At 46.5% G+C, this 16715-nt stretch overlaps 1 protein-coding gene across 3 annotated transcripts in view; it reads right to left on the reverse strand.

Annotated features, from left to right (window-relative positions):
• KSR2 (kinase suppressor of ras 2) overlaps positions 1–16715 on the reverse strand; it is a 506130-nt gene that overhangs the window by 17594 nt on the left and 471821 nt on the right. For all 3 annotated transcript variants that reach the window (XM_009426349.5, XM_063785031.1, XM_063785032.1), the window contains exons 15-16: positions 1264–1360; positions 85–218 (exon numbers count right to left, since the gene is read on the reverse strand). In XM_009426349.5, the coding sequence (XP_009424624.1) occupies positions 85–218; positions 1264–1360 (231 nt within the window). The remainder of the gene's footprint in view (positions 1–84; positions 219–1263; positions 1361–16715) is intronic.

Below are 16715 nucleotides of genomic sequence, written 5' to 3' on the forward strand. Positions count from 1 at the left end.
GTCACTAAAGCCATTTGGACTAACTTCCCACCTCCTGACCATCATCTGTCAGGAAACTCTCCGGGTCCTCCCACTGCCTCTCACCTGCCAGCCTGCAGCACCCCAGAAATGCTGAAGAGTCCAAAGTCCGTGATGACCACTTTGCCATTGTCATAGAAGACATTCTTTGACTTGAGGTCCTTGTGTAGGATTCCCTTGGCGTGGAGGTAGCCCATGCCCTGCAAGAAGCAACGAAGAGAGAGTTGCCAGAGAAAAACCTAAAAGCTTGCTGCCACCCTGGCTTGAGTTCACATTCCTTGTCCTGAAGACTTGGCTCCCTAATGGGACCACACTCAACAGTGGCAGGGCCTGGGGTCTGACTGTGGGTCCTGGGGGTGAGGTCGGGGAAGGCATGGCAAGCGGGAACAGGCAGGGCCCCCAAGACACAAATCCATTGCCACTCTTAGACCACAGAAAGGCCAGCCCCATTTGCTCATCTGATTCCTGAAGAAGAAACAAAAAGATCCCCAGGGAAAGGAATTCAACCAACCATTTTCATCCACTTCCCCTTTAAATACTAACTCTTCTGCAAGACTAGATAGCCAGATCTACTTAACCTATGCTGCCACAGAAGGCAATGAGTTCCTAAAGAGATGTTCACAACCGCTCATTAAGAACACACAGAAGAGTCTATTGGAGGCCTCGTTCAAGGGCAAACATCTAGAGTTGTGGTGGTTTCTTTATTTTTGCCTTTGTGAGCAGTCACATCTTTTATTTCCTCTTGCAGCTCAGTCCTAACACCTCCAAATGAGAAATAAAAGCTTGAGTACAACTGACTAATAAGGCCCCTGCCAGAAAACACAGAATGTTCTTGTTTGTTTTAATCCAAAACAACACCCAACAATTTGATGTTTCCCTAGCAGCGGTGGAGAGAGATGGTTTCCACTCTTGGAAATTCAAGGACTCGAAGGATGGTGGATCCTAACCAAGAGGGCTGAATAGCTTGTATGTGACCCCTGGTCCTTGCATAGGTCCAAGTACCATAGTGATGAGACACCAGATGGAAACCAAACATTGGTGGATAGTTCCTAAAGATCGTATCGAGGCAGAATTCTTACTGATACATGGCCTGGCATTTTTCAGGTCAAGTCTAATTTCTTTTAAGTCCAGATTGGTAGTCTGAAATCCAACCATGAATCTTAGGAGCCCTGGGGTAGGGGGGCTTCCCTGGGGGAAACTGGGTCTTTCTGAGATTTAGATAGGAGGCCCAAGAGCCGACAGTACCTTCACAATTTCTTGAGCAATCTGCCTGGTTTTGTTGACATCCAAAACGATTTTGGCATCCCTCACGACGGAATAGAGCGTCCGTCCCTTACAGAGGCTGAAAAGCAAAAGGACAAGATAAATTAATGGCAGTCGTTCAGAAGAGGGTGACCCACAACAGTTACTACAAGTGACAAATGATGGCATAGACACGTGGACATGCCACTATTGTGCTTATGAGATAATAAGTCTGGGACTGGACTTCAGATCTGGTTCTGGGATAGAGATCTGAGAGGAAGTTCTTGCAGATTCTTTAGAAACTTGGCCAATGTGGCTGACCGACAAGGACACCCACAGAATCTAGCCTAGTCCAGAAATGGGTTTGCCATGTCCAGTCCATCCCAGAGGCTCACAGGTGGAAAGCAGCACATAAATCAACAACTTCTGGGTCCTCAGACGCCACTCAGACAGCATTCTGTTGGCCATTCACACCAGCTGCATGCACTTACCAGGAGTCAGTGTGTGAGGACAGTGATGAAAGACCAGCAGAGTGGTGGCTGATGTGTATTAAGTATCATCAGCAAACGATGCAGTCAATTGTTTGGACAGGGATGTGTAAACACCAGTAATAACACCCCCAAACCAGACGCCTGTCTAGATAAAGAGTTTTTCAAACTATGTTCAGCCTCATTGAGTTCATTTCGAGGACCAGTAGTTTAAGATGAATGACAGGATGAAAAAGGACATTATGCACTGAAAGTAACACCTTCTCATTTAGTTGCCTGTATGCTCATCCGTTCTGTTCCTCTGCAGTGAGCACAATTCCCAGCACGCACAGAGCAGGCACCCACAAGCCGTCACTGAATGAATGAATTCTAGATTCATCATAGCACTCCCAGCCCCTAGCACTGTGACTGGCTCAGAGTATCCAATGTGGGCCAAAAGAAGAAAGAACGTCACTGTGAAAATTAATTTTCCATCTACATCAAAATCACAGTTTGAATTTTCCTCTTTTAACCTGTGATGTTATTGCTAAAATACTCCTGGCATTGTGTTCATTCATTTGGTATTTACTGAGCCCTTGTTGTGTACTGGGCTTTGCTGAGATTGTATTTCCTGTGGTTGAAGCAAGAGCGCTGGTATCAGAGGGATCTCAGAATCCCAGCTCTGCTCCTTACTTACTGTATGTCTTGAGGTGGGTTACCTCTCTGGGCCTCAGTTTCCTCATCGATCAAAGGAAACTAATAATACTTAACCCTGTAGTTGAATACGAGGATTGAATGAGATAAAAGAGTTGGAAACAGGCCTTGGCATCCAGTGGGAAGTATAGCACAGTGGTTAGGAGCATGGGGGCTTAGAGTAGGACTAACGGGTTAGAATCCTGATCTGTCATTTAGTGGCTGTGTGACCTTGGGTGGGTGCATTAACCTCTCTGAGCTTCAGTTTTATTATCTGCAAAATGGGGCCAACAGCTGCTGCCTTTCTGGGTTGTCAGGAGAACCACATGAAATCAGGCATGTAAAGGTGTAGGCACCTCTCTATGCCTAGTACATTTCATGGTAACTTTCCATGAGATCACTGGCTATTATAAAAAGTTGTAAGTGATTAATAAAATAGTAAACAGACACACATACACTTGTACAAATATATATAAGTGATATATCTATACACATATCACAACTGTTTATCTGTCCACCCATCCGTATACTAATCTAAAATGCCACTGATAGCCACCCATGATCTTTGACTAACATTTTTTTCTTCATCTGCTTAAGGCGACAGTCCCCGGGTAGCTGACTCACAGAAAGTCTGATTCACATGTCCGAGGAGGTCACCCAGCCAGTTGGCAGGAGGCAGCCCAGAATGAGTCAGGGCTGACCCTGCATCCCCCAGGTTGCTGTCCCAGGCAGGGCATTTGCTGTGGCTGCTGGAGCAGAGGTGGAGGAAGGGTGGGCAGAGCAGCCAATTACTCCATGTTGACATTTCAATATTTGAGACTGTGGGCAGAATCCCTCCCCTGGATACTTAGTTCCTGAACAGCCACCTACACTCATCACAGGCCAGATCCCAGAAAATACCCTCCCCACTGCAGACCGCAGAGCAAATCACCCCCACCAGGCTCCAAGACTCCCTGGAGTCTCCTGCTCAGGGTAACTGCAGGAAAGTCTCAAGCTTCAGATTTCCACCCCTTGTCTTCTTTCCCTCCTTACAACCTCTTTCCCTTCAGCAGCTGCTGAAGTCTTTGCTTCTCTCACTCCCGTATGACCTCAAGAGCTTCTGGAGAAACTACTGCACCAGTTTGGCACAGATACTAAAGTGAAATATACATACAAATAACCCTGATATGGTTTGGCTGTGTCCCCACCCAAATCTCACCTTGAATTGTAATAATCCCCAAGTGTCAAGATCAGGGCCAGGTGGAGATAATTGAATTATGGGGGCAGTTTCCCCCATAGTGTTCTCCTGGTATTGAATAAGTCTCATGAGATCTGATGGTTTTATAAAGGGGAGTTCCCCTGCACAAGCACTGTTGCCTGCCACCGTGTAAGACGTGCCTTTGTTTCCCCTTTGCCTCCCACCATAATTGTGAGGCCTCCCCAGCCATGTGGAACTGTGAGTCCATAAAACCTCTTTCCTTTATAAATTACCCAGTTTCCGGTAGGTCTTTATTAGCAGCGTGAAAACAGACTAATACAAATCCACAACCAGTGATTCTTCCTCTAAGTAAGTACCCAACAGATATGAATTCTCATATTCACCCCTACACATGCACTAGAATGTTAACAGCAACCTATCTGTTGAAATCCCAAACTAGAACCAACCTGCAATGGATTGAATGTTTGTGTCCCCAATTCCGTATGTTGAAATCCTAATCCCAATGTGATGGTATTAGGAGGTGAGGCTTTGAAAGATAATTAAGTCATGAGAGCGGAGCCTCATGAATGGGATTAGTGCTCCTTTAAAAGGGACTCCAGCTAGTTCTCTTGCTGTTTCCTTGCCATATGAGGATACAAGGAGAAGTCAAAAGTCTGGAAGATGGCCCTCCCCAGAATCTGCCCATGCTAGCACTGGATCTTTGACTTTTCAGCCTTTGGAACTCTGAGAAATAAATTTCTTTTTTCTTTTTTTTTTGAGATAGAGTCTCGCTCTGTCATCCAGGCTGGAGTGCAGTGGCGCAATCTTGGCTCACTGCAACCTCTGCCTTCTGGGTTCAAGTGATTCTCCTGCCTCAGCCTCCCAAGTAGCTGGGACTACAGGCTCAATTTCTGTTGTTTCTAAGCCACTCAGTCTGCAGTACTGTGTCACGGTAGTCCAAACTAAGACGCAACCCAAATGTTCGTCAACAGAAAAGTGGATAAAATATGATATATACTTATAACAAAATATGTTCATGCTGTACTATATAAAAATAACCAAGCTACTGCTAACTGCAAAAAGCATGGATAAAGCTCACCAACATAATGTTGAGTGAAGGAAGCCTGACACCCAAGACTACTCCATTTATATAAAGTGCATAAGCAAATGAAACTGACCTACGTGCTGAAAGTCGGCACAGTGATGGCCCTTGTGTGTGTGTGTGTGTGGTGGGCGGGGGTGCTGGAAGGAGCTTAGGGGGCTGGGGGAAGGCAGTGTTCTGTGTTTTGATTTGGGCGCTGGTTACATGGATACATACTTAGTGGAAACTCATTGGGCTGTTCTTTTATGATCTGGACACTTTTGCAGGTATGTTATCCTTCCAAAAAATGTTTTAAAAAGTCAGAGCCTGGGCAACATGGCAAGACCCCAATTCTACAAAGGATACACAAAAAAACTAGCTGTGTGTAGTGGCACATGCCTGTAGTCCCAGCTATTTGGGAGGCTGAGGAGGGAGGATCTCTTGAGTCCAGGAGGCAGAGGCTACAGTGCATGGAGATTGCACCACCACAATCCAGCCTGGATGACAGAGTGAGACCTTGTCTCAAAAAAAAAAAAAAAAGTAAGCAGGGAAAGAATTAACAATTAATATAATTAATGTATGGTGTTGAAATCTGTAAAAAATGTAAAGCGGCACTGATACCCAAGGTATCCTTTTCTAAAGTCTTTACACAGTGAAGAGTATTTGCAGATGGGCAATGTCTACAGAGGAATTTGGGGCTCCAGGCCTGGCTGTGCCCACCTGGATGTTTATCAGGAACAAAGCTGGAGACAAGTTCAAGATGAAAGCTGAGCTTTAAAGATGAGCAGGCCTCAGGCAGATGTCCAGGATGACTGAGGCTAGGGCGGTCCCGGCAAGTCAGTCCAAGTGTCCACAGCAACTGCTCTGAGCTTGGAATTCCTCATGACTATAAAGGTGGCCTAAAAGCCACTCGCAGTGTGGGATGTGGGGAAAGGAAGGGAGAAGAGGATGAAAGTTGACTGAGTATGTGCTTAGGACCTATATCACCTCCATGATTCCTTCTAGCAATGCTGCAACCCCTATATATATAATAGCAAACCCTATTATATCTATTTTATGGGTGAGGATATGGACACCTAGAGGACCAGCTCGTGGATGCATAGCCTTGATGGGAACCCATTCCCGATCTTCTTCCTATCTTCTCCTCCACTGTGTGGGTGCCCAGTTATCAGACATGATTCTTGAGCCATTAATTAGGTATCACGGCTAAGGGAACAGAGGAGCACAAACTGAGTCCAAATCCCAACTCCAGCATTCACTACTTGCTGGGTGACCTTTAGAAATGACTTCAACCTCAGTTTCCATGTCTGTAAAATGGGTACAGCAGAAACAATACAGGCTGACATGTCCTGGGCACATTCTATGTGCCAGACACTAGCCTAAGGATAAGAGTCTTACAAAGTGGGTATTCTTGCTGTGTCTTGTTGATTCCAAAGATGCACATCTCTAAAATCAAAATGTGTCCTGCAATCATTGACAGATCATAGTTTCATTGGCACTGCATTTCTTTCTTTGTAGCCCATAAAATAAATGGTGAATATTCTTTTCTTTGAGATGGGGTCTCACTATGTTGTCCAGGCTGGTCTCAAACTCCTGGGCTAAAGTGATCCTCCTGTCTCAGTCTCCCAAAGTGCTGGGATTACAGACATGAGCCGCTGCACCCAGCCTAAATGGTGAATATTCTAATTGAAGGTATCTTCAATGATTTAATGAAGCATGGTATCAATCTCATTTTATAGATGACAAAATTGAGGCTCAGGGGTTAAGTAGAGCTGGGATGAATTTAACATGTAAAAATTGTCCATATTTATTGTGTAGCACATGATGTTTTGATATATGTATACATATGGAATGGCTAAATCAAGCTATTGTATTTATCTCACATTTTTTTGTGTACGGTGAGAACACTTAAAATCTACTCCCTCAGCAATTTTCAAGTATATAACCTATTGTTATTGATTATAATCACCATGATGTTCAATAGATCTCTTGAACTTATTCCTCCTGTCTAAATGAAGTTCTGTGGCCTTTGATCAAAGTCTCTCCACTCCCCATACTCCCCAGCCTCTGGTAACCACCATTCTACTCAATTTCTATGACTGACTTTTTTAGATTCCACATATAAGTGAGATCATGTGGTATTTGTCTTTTAATTAATATATTTATTTTGAGATGGAGTCTCACTGTGTCACCCAGGCTGGAGTGCAGTGGCGCCATCTCAGCTCACTGCAACCTCTGCCTCCCGGGTTCAAGTAATTCTCTTGTCTCAGCCTCCTGAGTAGCTGGGATTACAGGTGCCTACCACCACGTCTGGCTAATTTTTATATTTTTAGTAGAGATGGGGTTTCACCATGTTGGCCAGGCTGGTCTTGAACTCCTGACCTCAGGTGATGCCCCCATCTCGGCCTCCCAAAGTGCTGGGATTACAGGCCTGAGCCACTGCCCCTGGCTGGTATTTGTCTTTTTATGCCTGCCTTATTTCACTTAGCATAATGTCCTCTAGGTTCATTTATGTTGTCACACACGATAGGATTTCCTTCTTTTTTTAAGGCTGAATAATACTCTGTTGCATTTATATGCCACATTTTCTTGATCCATTCATCTGTTGATGGATTCGAGTTGATTCCATATCTTGGCTATTGTGAAGAGTGCTACAATGAACCAGGGGAGCACAGATCTCTCTTCGACATGCTGATTTCCGTTCCTCTGGATAAATACCCAATCGTGGAATTGCAGGAACTGGGGTTTGGATGCAGGCCACCTGGATCTGGAGGCTATGTTCTTAAAACCCATCTTTTGCTTCTTAACAACTTTCTCTGAGTCTCTGGCATGTCATAAGCCCTCAGAAAGTGGTAGCTGTAATGTCACTATCCCCATCGCCTATGGCAATGAAGATTAACGAGGCCTGCTGGTAGTACAGTCCATCTGGAGGTCAGCAGAAAGTGTTTTAGTGGCTCAATAGTGTATTTACTATCTCTCTAGCTTCTAGTGCACATGCACACATGCACCTCTCGGTATTTCTGTACACCAAAAATCATCTTTCTCCAAGAAGAGGGGCAAGGCCTGGGAATTCTCCATCTTATCTGCAGGCTACCCCACCTCTCCCAGCATGGCCTCAGGCAGTACCCTCAAGGCTGCCCTTTGAGTCCCTATCTCAGGTGACACAGAGAGCCTTTGGCTAAGATGGCACTGTGGGTACAAGATGTTTATTATAAACCAACCTAAAAGGGGCTTGTCAGAAACAATGAGATAAAACCATCTAGAAGGTTTGTCTCTGAGGGCCTCTGTCCAGACTGGCTCATTCTGCCAAAACAGTGGCTGGGACAGAAGTCTGAATGCCTGTGGCAGCCATGTCCTTTCCCTCCTCCAAACGCCTCGCCACCAAGCCCAGGTGCCCGGGCCAGGCATGAATAGTGGGGAGCAGGGGCTTTTTCTGGGAGCAGCCACCTCTGCGGACTGACACCCTGGCTCCCAGCCCAGCTCTGTCACCTGAAGCCCCCACGACCTTGGGGCACACTGCATCTCATGGGGGCACAGGCTCTGCCTCTATAACCAGGAGTGTGGTGAACTGAATCATGGCTCCAAAGATGTCCACATCCTAATCCCTGGAACTGGTGAAAATTTACCCTACATGGCAAAGGAGACTTTGCAGATGTGATTGAGTCATACTCTTGAGATAGACAGATTATCATGGATTAGCCAGGCAGGCCAGATGGATGTAATCACAAGGGTCTTCAAAAGCAAAGGGGGAGACAAAAGAGAGAGGCAGAAGGAGATGTGATAGAAGAGGGGGCTGAATGGTTGTGATGGGGGAGAAGGACTCAACCCACCATCGCTGACTTTGAAGATGGAGAAGGGGGCACGAGCCAAGGAATGCAGGCAGCCTCTAAAAAGCTGGAAAAAGGCAAGAAAATGGATTCTCCCCTAGAATCTCTAGAAGGAGCACAGCCCTGCCAACATCCTGATTTTAGCTCCATGAGACCCACTTTGGACTTCTGACTTTCAGAACCATGTTCTTGTTGTTTGTTGTTTCAAGCCACTAAGACAGTGGGGCAGTAAGTGCTGCCTCGTGAGCAGGTGGGAGGTTGAGATGAAAGCACACAAGCGCTTCATCCAGTGTCCAGCTAAAGCGTCTACTCCTTCACCAGCTGCTCATATTATCACTAATAATATTACCATGAATATTATTGCTAATAATATTCTTCTTCCTGAATGATGACAACTGTTCCTCACTGTCCCTCTGGCTTCCCCAGTTCATTCTCCGTCCAGTACTATGAGCGATTGCTTCAAAATGCACAATTGATCAGGTCACTCCACTGCTACAATGACTCCCCAGCACTCTCTGGATAGAGAGTCTCCCAGTGCCTGGAGGTCCCATATAGTCTGGTTCCTACACACCATTTTCCCTCTTCTCATATGACTCTCCCTGCCATTCACGGAGTTCCAATCACACCAGCCCATCTCCGAGCCTTTGCCTCTGCCATTTCCTTGGCCTGCAATGCTTTTCCCACTTGCCTCAAAAGCCTCCCATGGCCTCTCCAACTAGGTCACTCCCCCCAATAGGTCCCTGAAGCACTGTGGACTCCACCCTTGCAACACCTGCTGTAGTTGTAATTGAACAGGTGTTGCCTGGAGCCTATGATGACGAACTGTCTCCCCCTCCAGACTGTAAGCCTTAAGAGGACAGTTACATGGTTTGGCTGTGTCCCTACCCAAATCTTAACTTGAATTGCATCTCCCAGAATTCCCATGTGTTGTGGGAGGGGCCCAGGGGGAGGTAATTGAATCATGGGGGTGAGTCTTTCCTGTGCTATTCTCGTGATAGTGAATAAGTCTCACGAGATCTAATGGGTTTATCAGGGGTTTCTGCTTTTGCTTCTTCCTCATTTTCTCTTGCTGCTGCCATGTGAGAAGTGTCTGTCGCCTCCTGCCATGATTCTGAGGCCTCCCCAGCCATAGGGAACTGTAAGTCCAATTAAACCTCTTTTTCTTCCCAGTCTCGGGTAGGTCTTTGTCAGCAGCGTGAAAATGGACTAATACGGGCAGGGACTGGGTTTATCTGGTTAATGTTACAGGTGCTGAACACATGAATGAATGAATGGATGCAGTGCCTTAGGCTGCTTCCCACGGCCAGACCTTCCCTTCCAGTATTCCAGGGAGTGAGATCCCCATCATGGAGTGACAACCAATAAAACATAACAGCTTCTATGGGGGTCTGCACCTGCGGTCTCCTTTGCCACAGTCCTCACCACTCTGTAGTGTACCACACCTGGTCTACTTCCTGCATTTACAGCACCTACCTAGACCCCGTAGGTGTTTAAACACTAGGCCAGTGGTTAACAAACCTGAGCAGGCACTAGAATCTCCTGGGGAGCTTTGTTAAAACAAAGGTGGCTGGCACTACCCCAACCACCTTTAACCTGCAAATAGAGTTTCTGATTTGCATTTCTAACAAGTTTCCAGATAATGCTGATGCTGGGGGTCCAGGGAACCCCACTTTGAGAACCACCGCTCAAGCCCACTCTCCTTTTATGGAGGCCCAGAGGTCATCTCTTAAGTTCAAACTCCACTACCTGGATGCCAGAATGGTCCTGGCACAGTGTTCTAGGTGCAGGAGATACTGTATGCACGACAGACCTAGTCCTGAATCCTACAAGCTGAAGGTCCAGTGGAGAAGGAAGGCAATAAACAAATAAATGAGACTTCAGAGAGATACAAGTGCTGTAAAGAGAATGCAGAGACTTATTGGATAGAGAGTAGATGGAGTTGGGGGCATCTTTAGCCAGGGTGCCCAGGGAAAGCCACTCTGGGGAGGTAATCTTTATTCTGAGAGCTGAATGAAGAAAAAAGCCAGGCATGTGGAAATCTGCGGAGAGAACTCCAAGCTGGGGAAACCAGCCAGTGCAAAGGCCCTGAGGTAGGACAACGTGTGGCATGCTTGAGTAACACGGCAAAGGCCATCTGGCTGGAATCCAAAGAATGTCTCCCAGTGGCTACTCTCTACAGGTGTTTGCCTTCCAAATAAAAGACATAGATAGCTGGGTGCAAATAGTCCCTGGCGCTGCCTGGCTTGAGCTCCCAAGGCAGTTGGTTTCAAAGTCAGCTGTTATTTCAAAAAACACTCGAGCTGTCAGAGGGATTTACAACCCCTCTGCTGCTCACTCCCTTTTAAGCATTCCCCACTTCTTGAAACTTAAATCCCAGTTAATTGTCCCATGCTCTTTCCCCCCGACCCCTTGAGTAAATAAATCACATTCCAAGTTACAGGTCGCACACTCCATCAAATTCCAGCCTCCGGCAATCTCTAACTTCCAAGTTGCTCATGAATCTAACACTCAAGATATTAAACCTTGGGACTCTGGGGCTTTATAATAAAAAATGCCAGGTTAGCTTCCTATAAAAATGGGACATGCCAGAAAGCAAGTGAGAAATGCCAGCTGTCTGCCACCTGCTTAACTCAACGTGTGTCCAGGAAATGAAGAGTTATAGAGTTCCATTAAGTAAGGGGCTGGCTGGGGAAGGCTCACATCCTAGCCAGATAAGAAAGATGACCGTGGCCTGCCAGGCATCAGAATACGCAAAGACAGAGCCTAGCTGCCCACGAGGGCACTGAGCTTTTGTTAATGCAGGCCCTCCCTCCCCTCCTTCAGCCTTTGATATTGCTGCAAAGCTCAGAAGTGGGGAGGGAAAAAGGAAGCGCAGACTCTCTGTCTTGCTGAGTTCTTCTCCCCAGAACTGAATCTGATTTTGCTAAGTCAAGAGGTCAGAGGCGGCCGGGCGCAGTGGCTCACACCTGTAATCCCAGCACTTTGGGAGGCCAAGGTGGGCGGGATCACAAGGTCAAGAGATCGAGACCATCCTGGCCAACATGGTGAAACCCTGTCTCTACTAAAAATACAAAAATTAGCCAGGCGTGGTTGTGTGCGCCTGTAGTCCCAGCTACTCAGGAGGCCGAGGCAGGAGAATTGCTTGAACCTGGAAGGCAGAGGTTGCAGTGAGCCGAGATTGCACCATGGCACTCCAGCCTGGCAACAGAGGGAGACTCCGTCTCAAAAAAAAAAAAAAAAAAAAAGAGGTCAGAGTCTGGCTGCTCTGGGCTCTTCAAAGACTGAGATGTGGGGTTCTGCCCATTAGGGGCTGTCCCTTCTGCCCCAGACTGTATGACTCCAAGCTGCTGGGCATCTGGGTGACCTTCTGCCCTCTCTGGTCTAGGCTTCATAGGGAGGGAGTATTCCCACCCCACAGGCAGCCAAGTTGGAGGTGTAAGCCTCCAGGTCACTCCAGGAAGAATTGCAGGGAAATGGTAACCTGGCATTCCTCTACCTCTTGTCACATTGTGGGGTCCAGCCTGGGACCTGCCTTTGCTGACACTGTCCAAAGACACCCTGAGACATGCTCTTCCCCAATCCTGCATCATATTTTCTCAGCATCTCCTAAGGATGGGGCTGCACATCTCATTCAGTATCTCTAACATTGCAATCATTCAAGATCCGCCCACTTGTATTTATATGAATTTGCCAGATCAGCCAACTCCTATTTATCACTTAATAGCTTTTGTTAAATGTACTGCCCTTGGGGGAAAAATCAGTGTATTTTAAAGAGATACTTTCTGTCATTACCTTCTATCATTGCCAGATGGAAAGCTAGAATCCCTAGCCCCAGGTAAGAGTAAAAATAAATACAATGAAAACAAACATATATTAAAAAACAAAGTGAAATCCTAGTTTGGCACTGTGGTCTGCCAAAGGCCCTAAGTTTGAGGGCTCCTCTTTTTGTAAAAAAAAAAAAAAACAACAAAACTAGTTTAGCAAGTTAGAGTTAGAAAGGTATCAAATACTAGCACTGAACAGAGATGTTTTCTTTTTTTTTTTTTTTTTTGAGACAGAGTCTCGCTCTGTTGCCCAGGCTGCAGTGCAGTGGCACAATCTCAGCTCACTGAAACCTCTGCCTCCCAGGTTCAAGCGATTCTCCTGCCTCAGCCTCCCAAGTAGCTTGTACATGGTGGTACACACCTGTACATGGTGGTACACACCTGTACATGGTGGTACAGGTGTGTACCACCATGCTTGGCTAATTTTTATATTTTTAGTGGAGACAGGGTTTCACCATGTTGTCCAGGCTGGTCTCAAACTCCTGACCTCAGGTGATCCACCTGCCTGGGCCTCCTGAAGTGCTAGGATTATAGGCTTGAGCCACTGTGCCAGGTCAAAGACGTTTTCCTTATTGTCACAATGACGGTGTGTGCAGGTGACAAGAAGGGCTGACTCTTTGCTCGAATGAGCTGACATTCTCATGAGAAGACAATATGCAAATAAAATAATTGCAAGTTATAATTAGGGCAATAGAGAAACAAACTAGGTGCTAGATGCTTCCATTAATAGGATCACCGGGCTATGTGCCTAAGGAGAGGCAGCAGGGGCCCCCTTCCCACTACATTGTGTTCTTTCAAGGCAAAGACTCTTCATTAACTTGTGACAACATCTAGCATAATACTCCTTCTCAAATCCCTCCACACAGGGCAGCATCATCATCCTGTTTAGGATGACGACCATCTTTAGAGGGCCTACCAGGATGCCAGGCACAGAGGCAAAAGGTTTCCGGGCAGCACCTCATTACATGCTTCTTATAACTCTCTAAAGTGGGTACAGACCAGGAGACTGGGGCAATAAGTCAGCCTAGTTAGGAGCATACACTTTAGAATCAGAACCTGAGATAATCCGCCACTTCCTGGCTACGTGATTTTTGGCAAGTTACCTAAAACCTTTGGAACTCACAGTGCTTTGTAACCTCTGAGGTGGGGGTGTACAGTCTGAATCGAATTCATATTCCAAGGGGCTCAGCCTTGCTTTGGAGACTCCCTAGCTGTTATTTTTTGAGAGCAGGAAATAAGCATCTTGCCACTTCTGTCTTTTGCACAAGTGCGTGTGATTTTATGTCCAACTTTAATGCCCACTACTCAGCAGTACTTGCAGGTTAAATGAGATAAGATGATGGTCTCCGTTGATGGAGTTTTCTCCTGCAAGGCACTGTCCTGAGAACTTCTCGCACCATCTCCCCTAGTAGGAGAGACATGATGTACAAATGAAGAAATTCACGTGCAGGAAGGTAAAAATTACCTGCGCCAGGGTCCTACAGTGAGTAGGCAACAGGGTCAGGATTGGAGTTCAGGACTCAAACCTTCACCTCTTTTCAGGATTTCATAAGATCGCCAGGAAAAGATGACTTAGCAGAGCAGGTGACTCCGGAGATTCAGAGAGCCTGACCTCTGAACCCTCATTTGCTCATTGAGCTCAGCTGAGACTACGCCGCTCCAACTCTAGGCCTTTCCTTCCACCCCGCAAATTCAGGGCAGGGCCATGTTAATCCTTATCATGCATTTGCTGCTTCTGTTTGGGAATTCCCAGCTGCTACCCAGAGACAAGCAAAGCAGGCTGCAGGTGGCTAGAGCTAGAAGGTCTCAGAGCTGCTGGATGCATGCTTGTCCACACTGGCCCAGGGGAGGGGCTGAGGAACTGCTCTTGGAATGAGCGCATGGATTAACAGAGCAATGAATGACTCCTATCCTTTGTCTTCTTGGGGATAAGCATCCTGTGTCCCCTGTAGCTCGGGAGGGCTGTGTTTCATGCCAAGTGATACGATTTGGCTGTGTCCCCACCCAAACCTCATCTTGAATTGTAGCTCCCATAATCCCCATGTGTTCTGGGAGGGACCCAGTGGGAGAGAATTGAATCATGGGGACAGGTCTTTCCTGTGCCATTCTCGTGATAGTGAATAAGTCTCACAAGATCCGATGGCTTTATAAAGGGGAGTTTCCCTGCGCAAGTTTTCTTCTCTTGTCTGCCGCCATGTGAGATGTGTCTTTCACCTTCTGCCATGATTGTGAGGCCTCCCCAGCCATGTGGAACTGTGAGTCCATTAAATTTCTTTCTTTTGTAAATTGCCTAGTCTCAGGTATGCCTTCATCAGCAGTGTGAAAACAGACTAATACACTAAGATACGCCTTTACCTGCTGTCTTAACACATGAAATAGACCATGAGCCAAGCCCAGCTCAAATTAGTAATGAACTTTGAGCCTCTTCCATGAGCAAGGTACCACAGGGGCAAAAAGACCAAATAGACCACTGGTCCTGCCCTCTAGGGCTAGACATCAAAGGATATCAAAACGCTGAGTTCTTTTTGTTGACTCACCAGAATCACACTTATTTTTCAACTCAACAGTAGCCTGAATTACTGTTTTAAAAACTGTACACATATATCACCTAATTCATATGCATTAAAAATCCAGGGAGAGGATAGCCCCCAGGGTGTTAGCAGAGCTATCTCTGGCTACTGGGATTAGGAGGTTTTATAAGGTTTTTTTTCCCCTTGCTGCTTATCTTTCTTTCCTAATTTTTCCTCCAATAAATGCATGTTCCTTTTGTAAATCGAGAAAAAAGGAAGAAATGAGAAAAGCACCTCTGACTTCTGACTAGAGTAAAACCAGACACATATGTTTATTCTGTAGACGGTTTGGAAAACATTGAACCGGTGGGGAACTGAAATGAGAAAGTGGAGTCTGAACCAAATTCATACTCCAAGCAGCTCAGCCTCGCTTTAGAGACTTTCTGGCTGTTACTCTGCGAGGAGAGGAAACATTTTTGCTCCTTCTGTCTTTTGCACAGGGTTTAGCCCACTCTGGTCCTCTTTGGAAGTGGGCACACAACAAATGCTTGGTGATTACGGAGAAACCTAATAACACTCTTGGCTCAGGAAAGTTCGGTCCCTAATGAGGAAGACAGAGTTTACTGTTCGATTTTTTTTTTCTAATAACTGTGTAGCTGATAAGAGACAAAAGGGCAGGCAGACGCGTGGTAGGCATAACCTCCACCTCAAATGGCTGTGTTCTTTCCACCCATGGGCCCCACAGCCCAAAAGGGCACAGGAAGGGAGGCTGAGGACACTGGGAGGAGGGCCTGTGTAAGGCAGTCAGCCGGGGTGGAGTGTGTGGGGCATTGCTCCCTTCTGCCACTGGGGCTGAATCAACCCTGGATCTGTTGGTCAGGTCCGTTGCTTGGTGAAGGAGATGGGAAGATAAGGAGATGGGGAGGGAGGTAAGAGGAAGGGGAGGCTGGGAAGTTATCTGAGCACGGAACCTACCTGGCCATGGTGTAAGACATCACGCGTAGAAGAGAAAACAGGCATAGAAATGTTTTGAACTCAGGTTGTAGACTAACATTAGGAATTACTGGATCTGCTCCTTTCACAGGGGAGATGGAGAAACCGGAATGCAGAAGGGGGATGGAATTTCCCAAGGTTGTGTTTTGAGTGACACAGGCTGGCTGCAACCCAGCTTTGTCCGAAGCTAAACCCAATGCTTGTAGACACAGAGCTATGCTGCCTTCTCAGAATAATAAATGGCATTTGTGAACCTCCCCACGAGGACTCTGCTGAAGGTTTTACATAAATCATATCCATAGATTGTAATCCTAACCTAACCCCATAAGGCAGGTGTTATTCCTATCCAACAAATGGGGAAACTGAGACTCAAGGAGTTCAGGTCATTTGCCAAGGTCATGTAGCTAAGATATATGAGACAGAACTGGCATTCTACCCTCATTCTATCTGATACTAGCGCCTTATTCTTAACCACTAAGCTATATGACCTCTTTGGAAATGGAAGGAACAGAGGCTGAGGAACAAGGGAATCAAAGTTTCCCAAGCTCCTGAGATAAGCCTTGTACTCATTCTACCCACACAAGAGCCCTGAGGGGGAGCTTTTCATCCTCCTGTCCCTCCAATGAGGAAGTAGTGGCTCAAGAGATTGAATGACTTGCCCAGTAATCCTCTCTGCCAGGACATGCAGCAGGAGCTGGGTCCAGTTTGACCAAAGTCCCTGGGCCTTCCACTGCCTCCCCCTTTTCTGAGAAGGCCTTGAGCGCTGGGCCACCCCAGAACATGCCCAACTAGCCCACTATTCAGACTGCTGTAGGTCAAGGGTTTGCAGAGTGTAGAATTTGCAAGACTGCAGATACTGAGGCTTGGTGGAATCAGGCTTCTG

Source organism: Pan troglodytes, chromosome 10, assembly GCF_028858775.2.
Source record: "Pan troglodytes isolate AG18354 chromosome 10, NHGRI_mPanTro3-v2.0_pri, whole genome shotgun sequence".
Lineage (NCBI taxonomy): Eukaryota > Metazoa > Chordata > Mammalia > Primates > Hominidae > Pan > Pan troglodytes.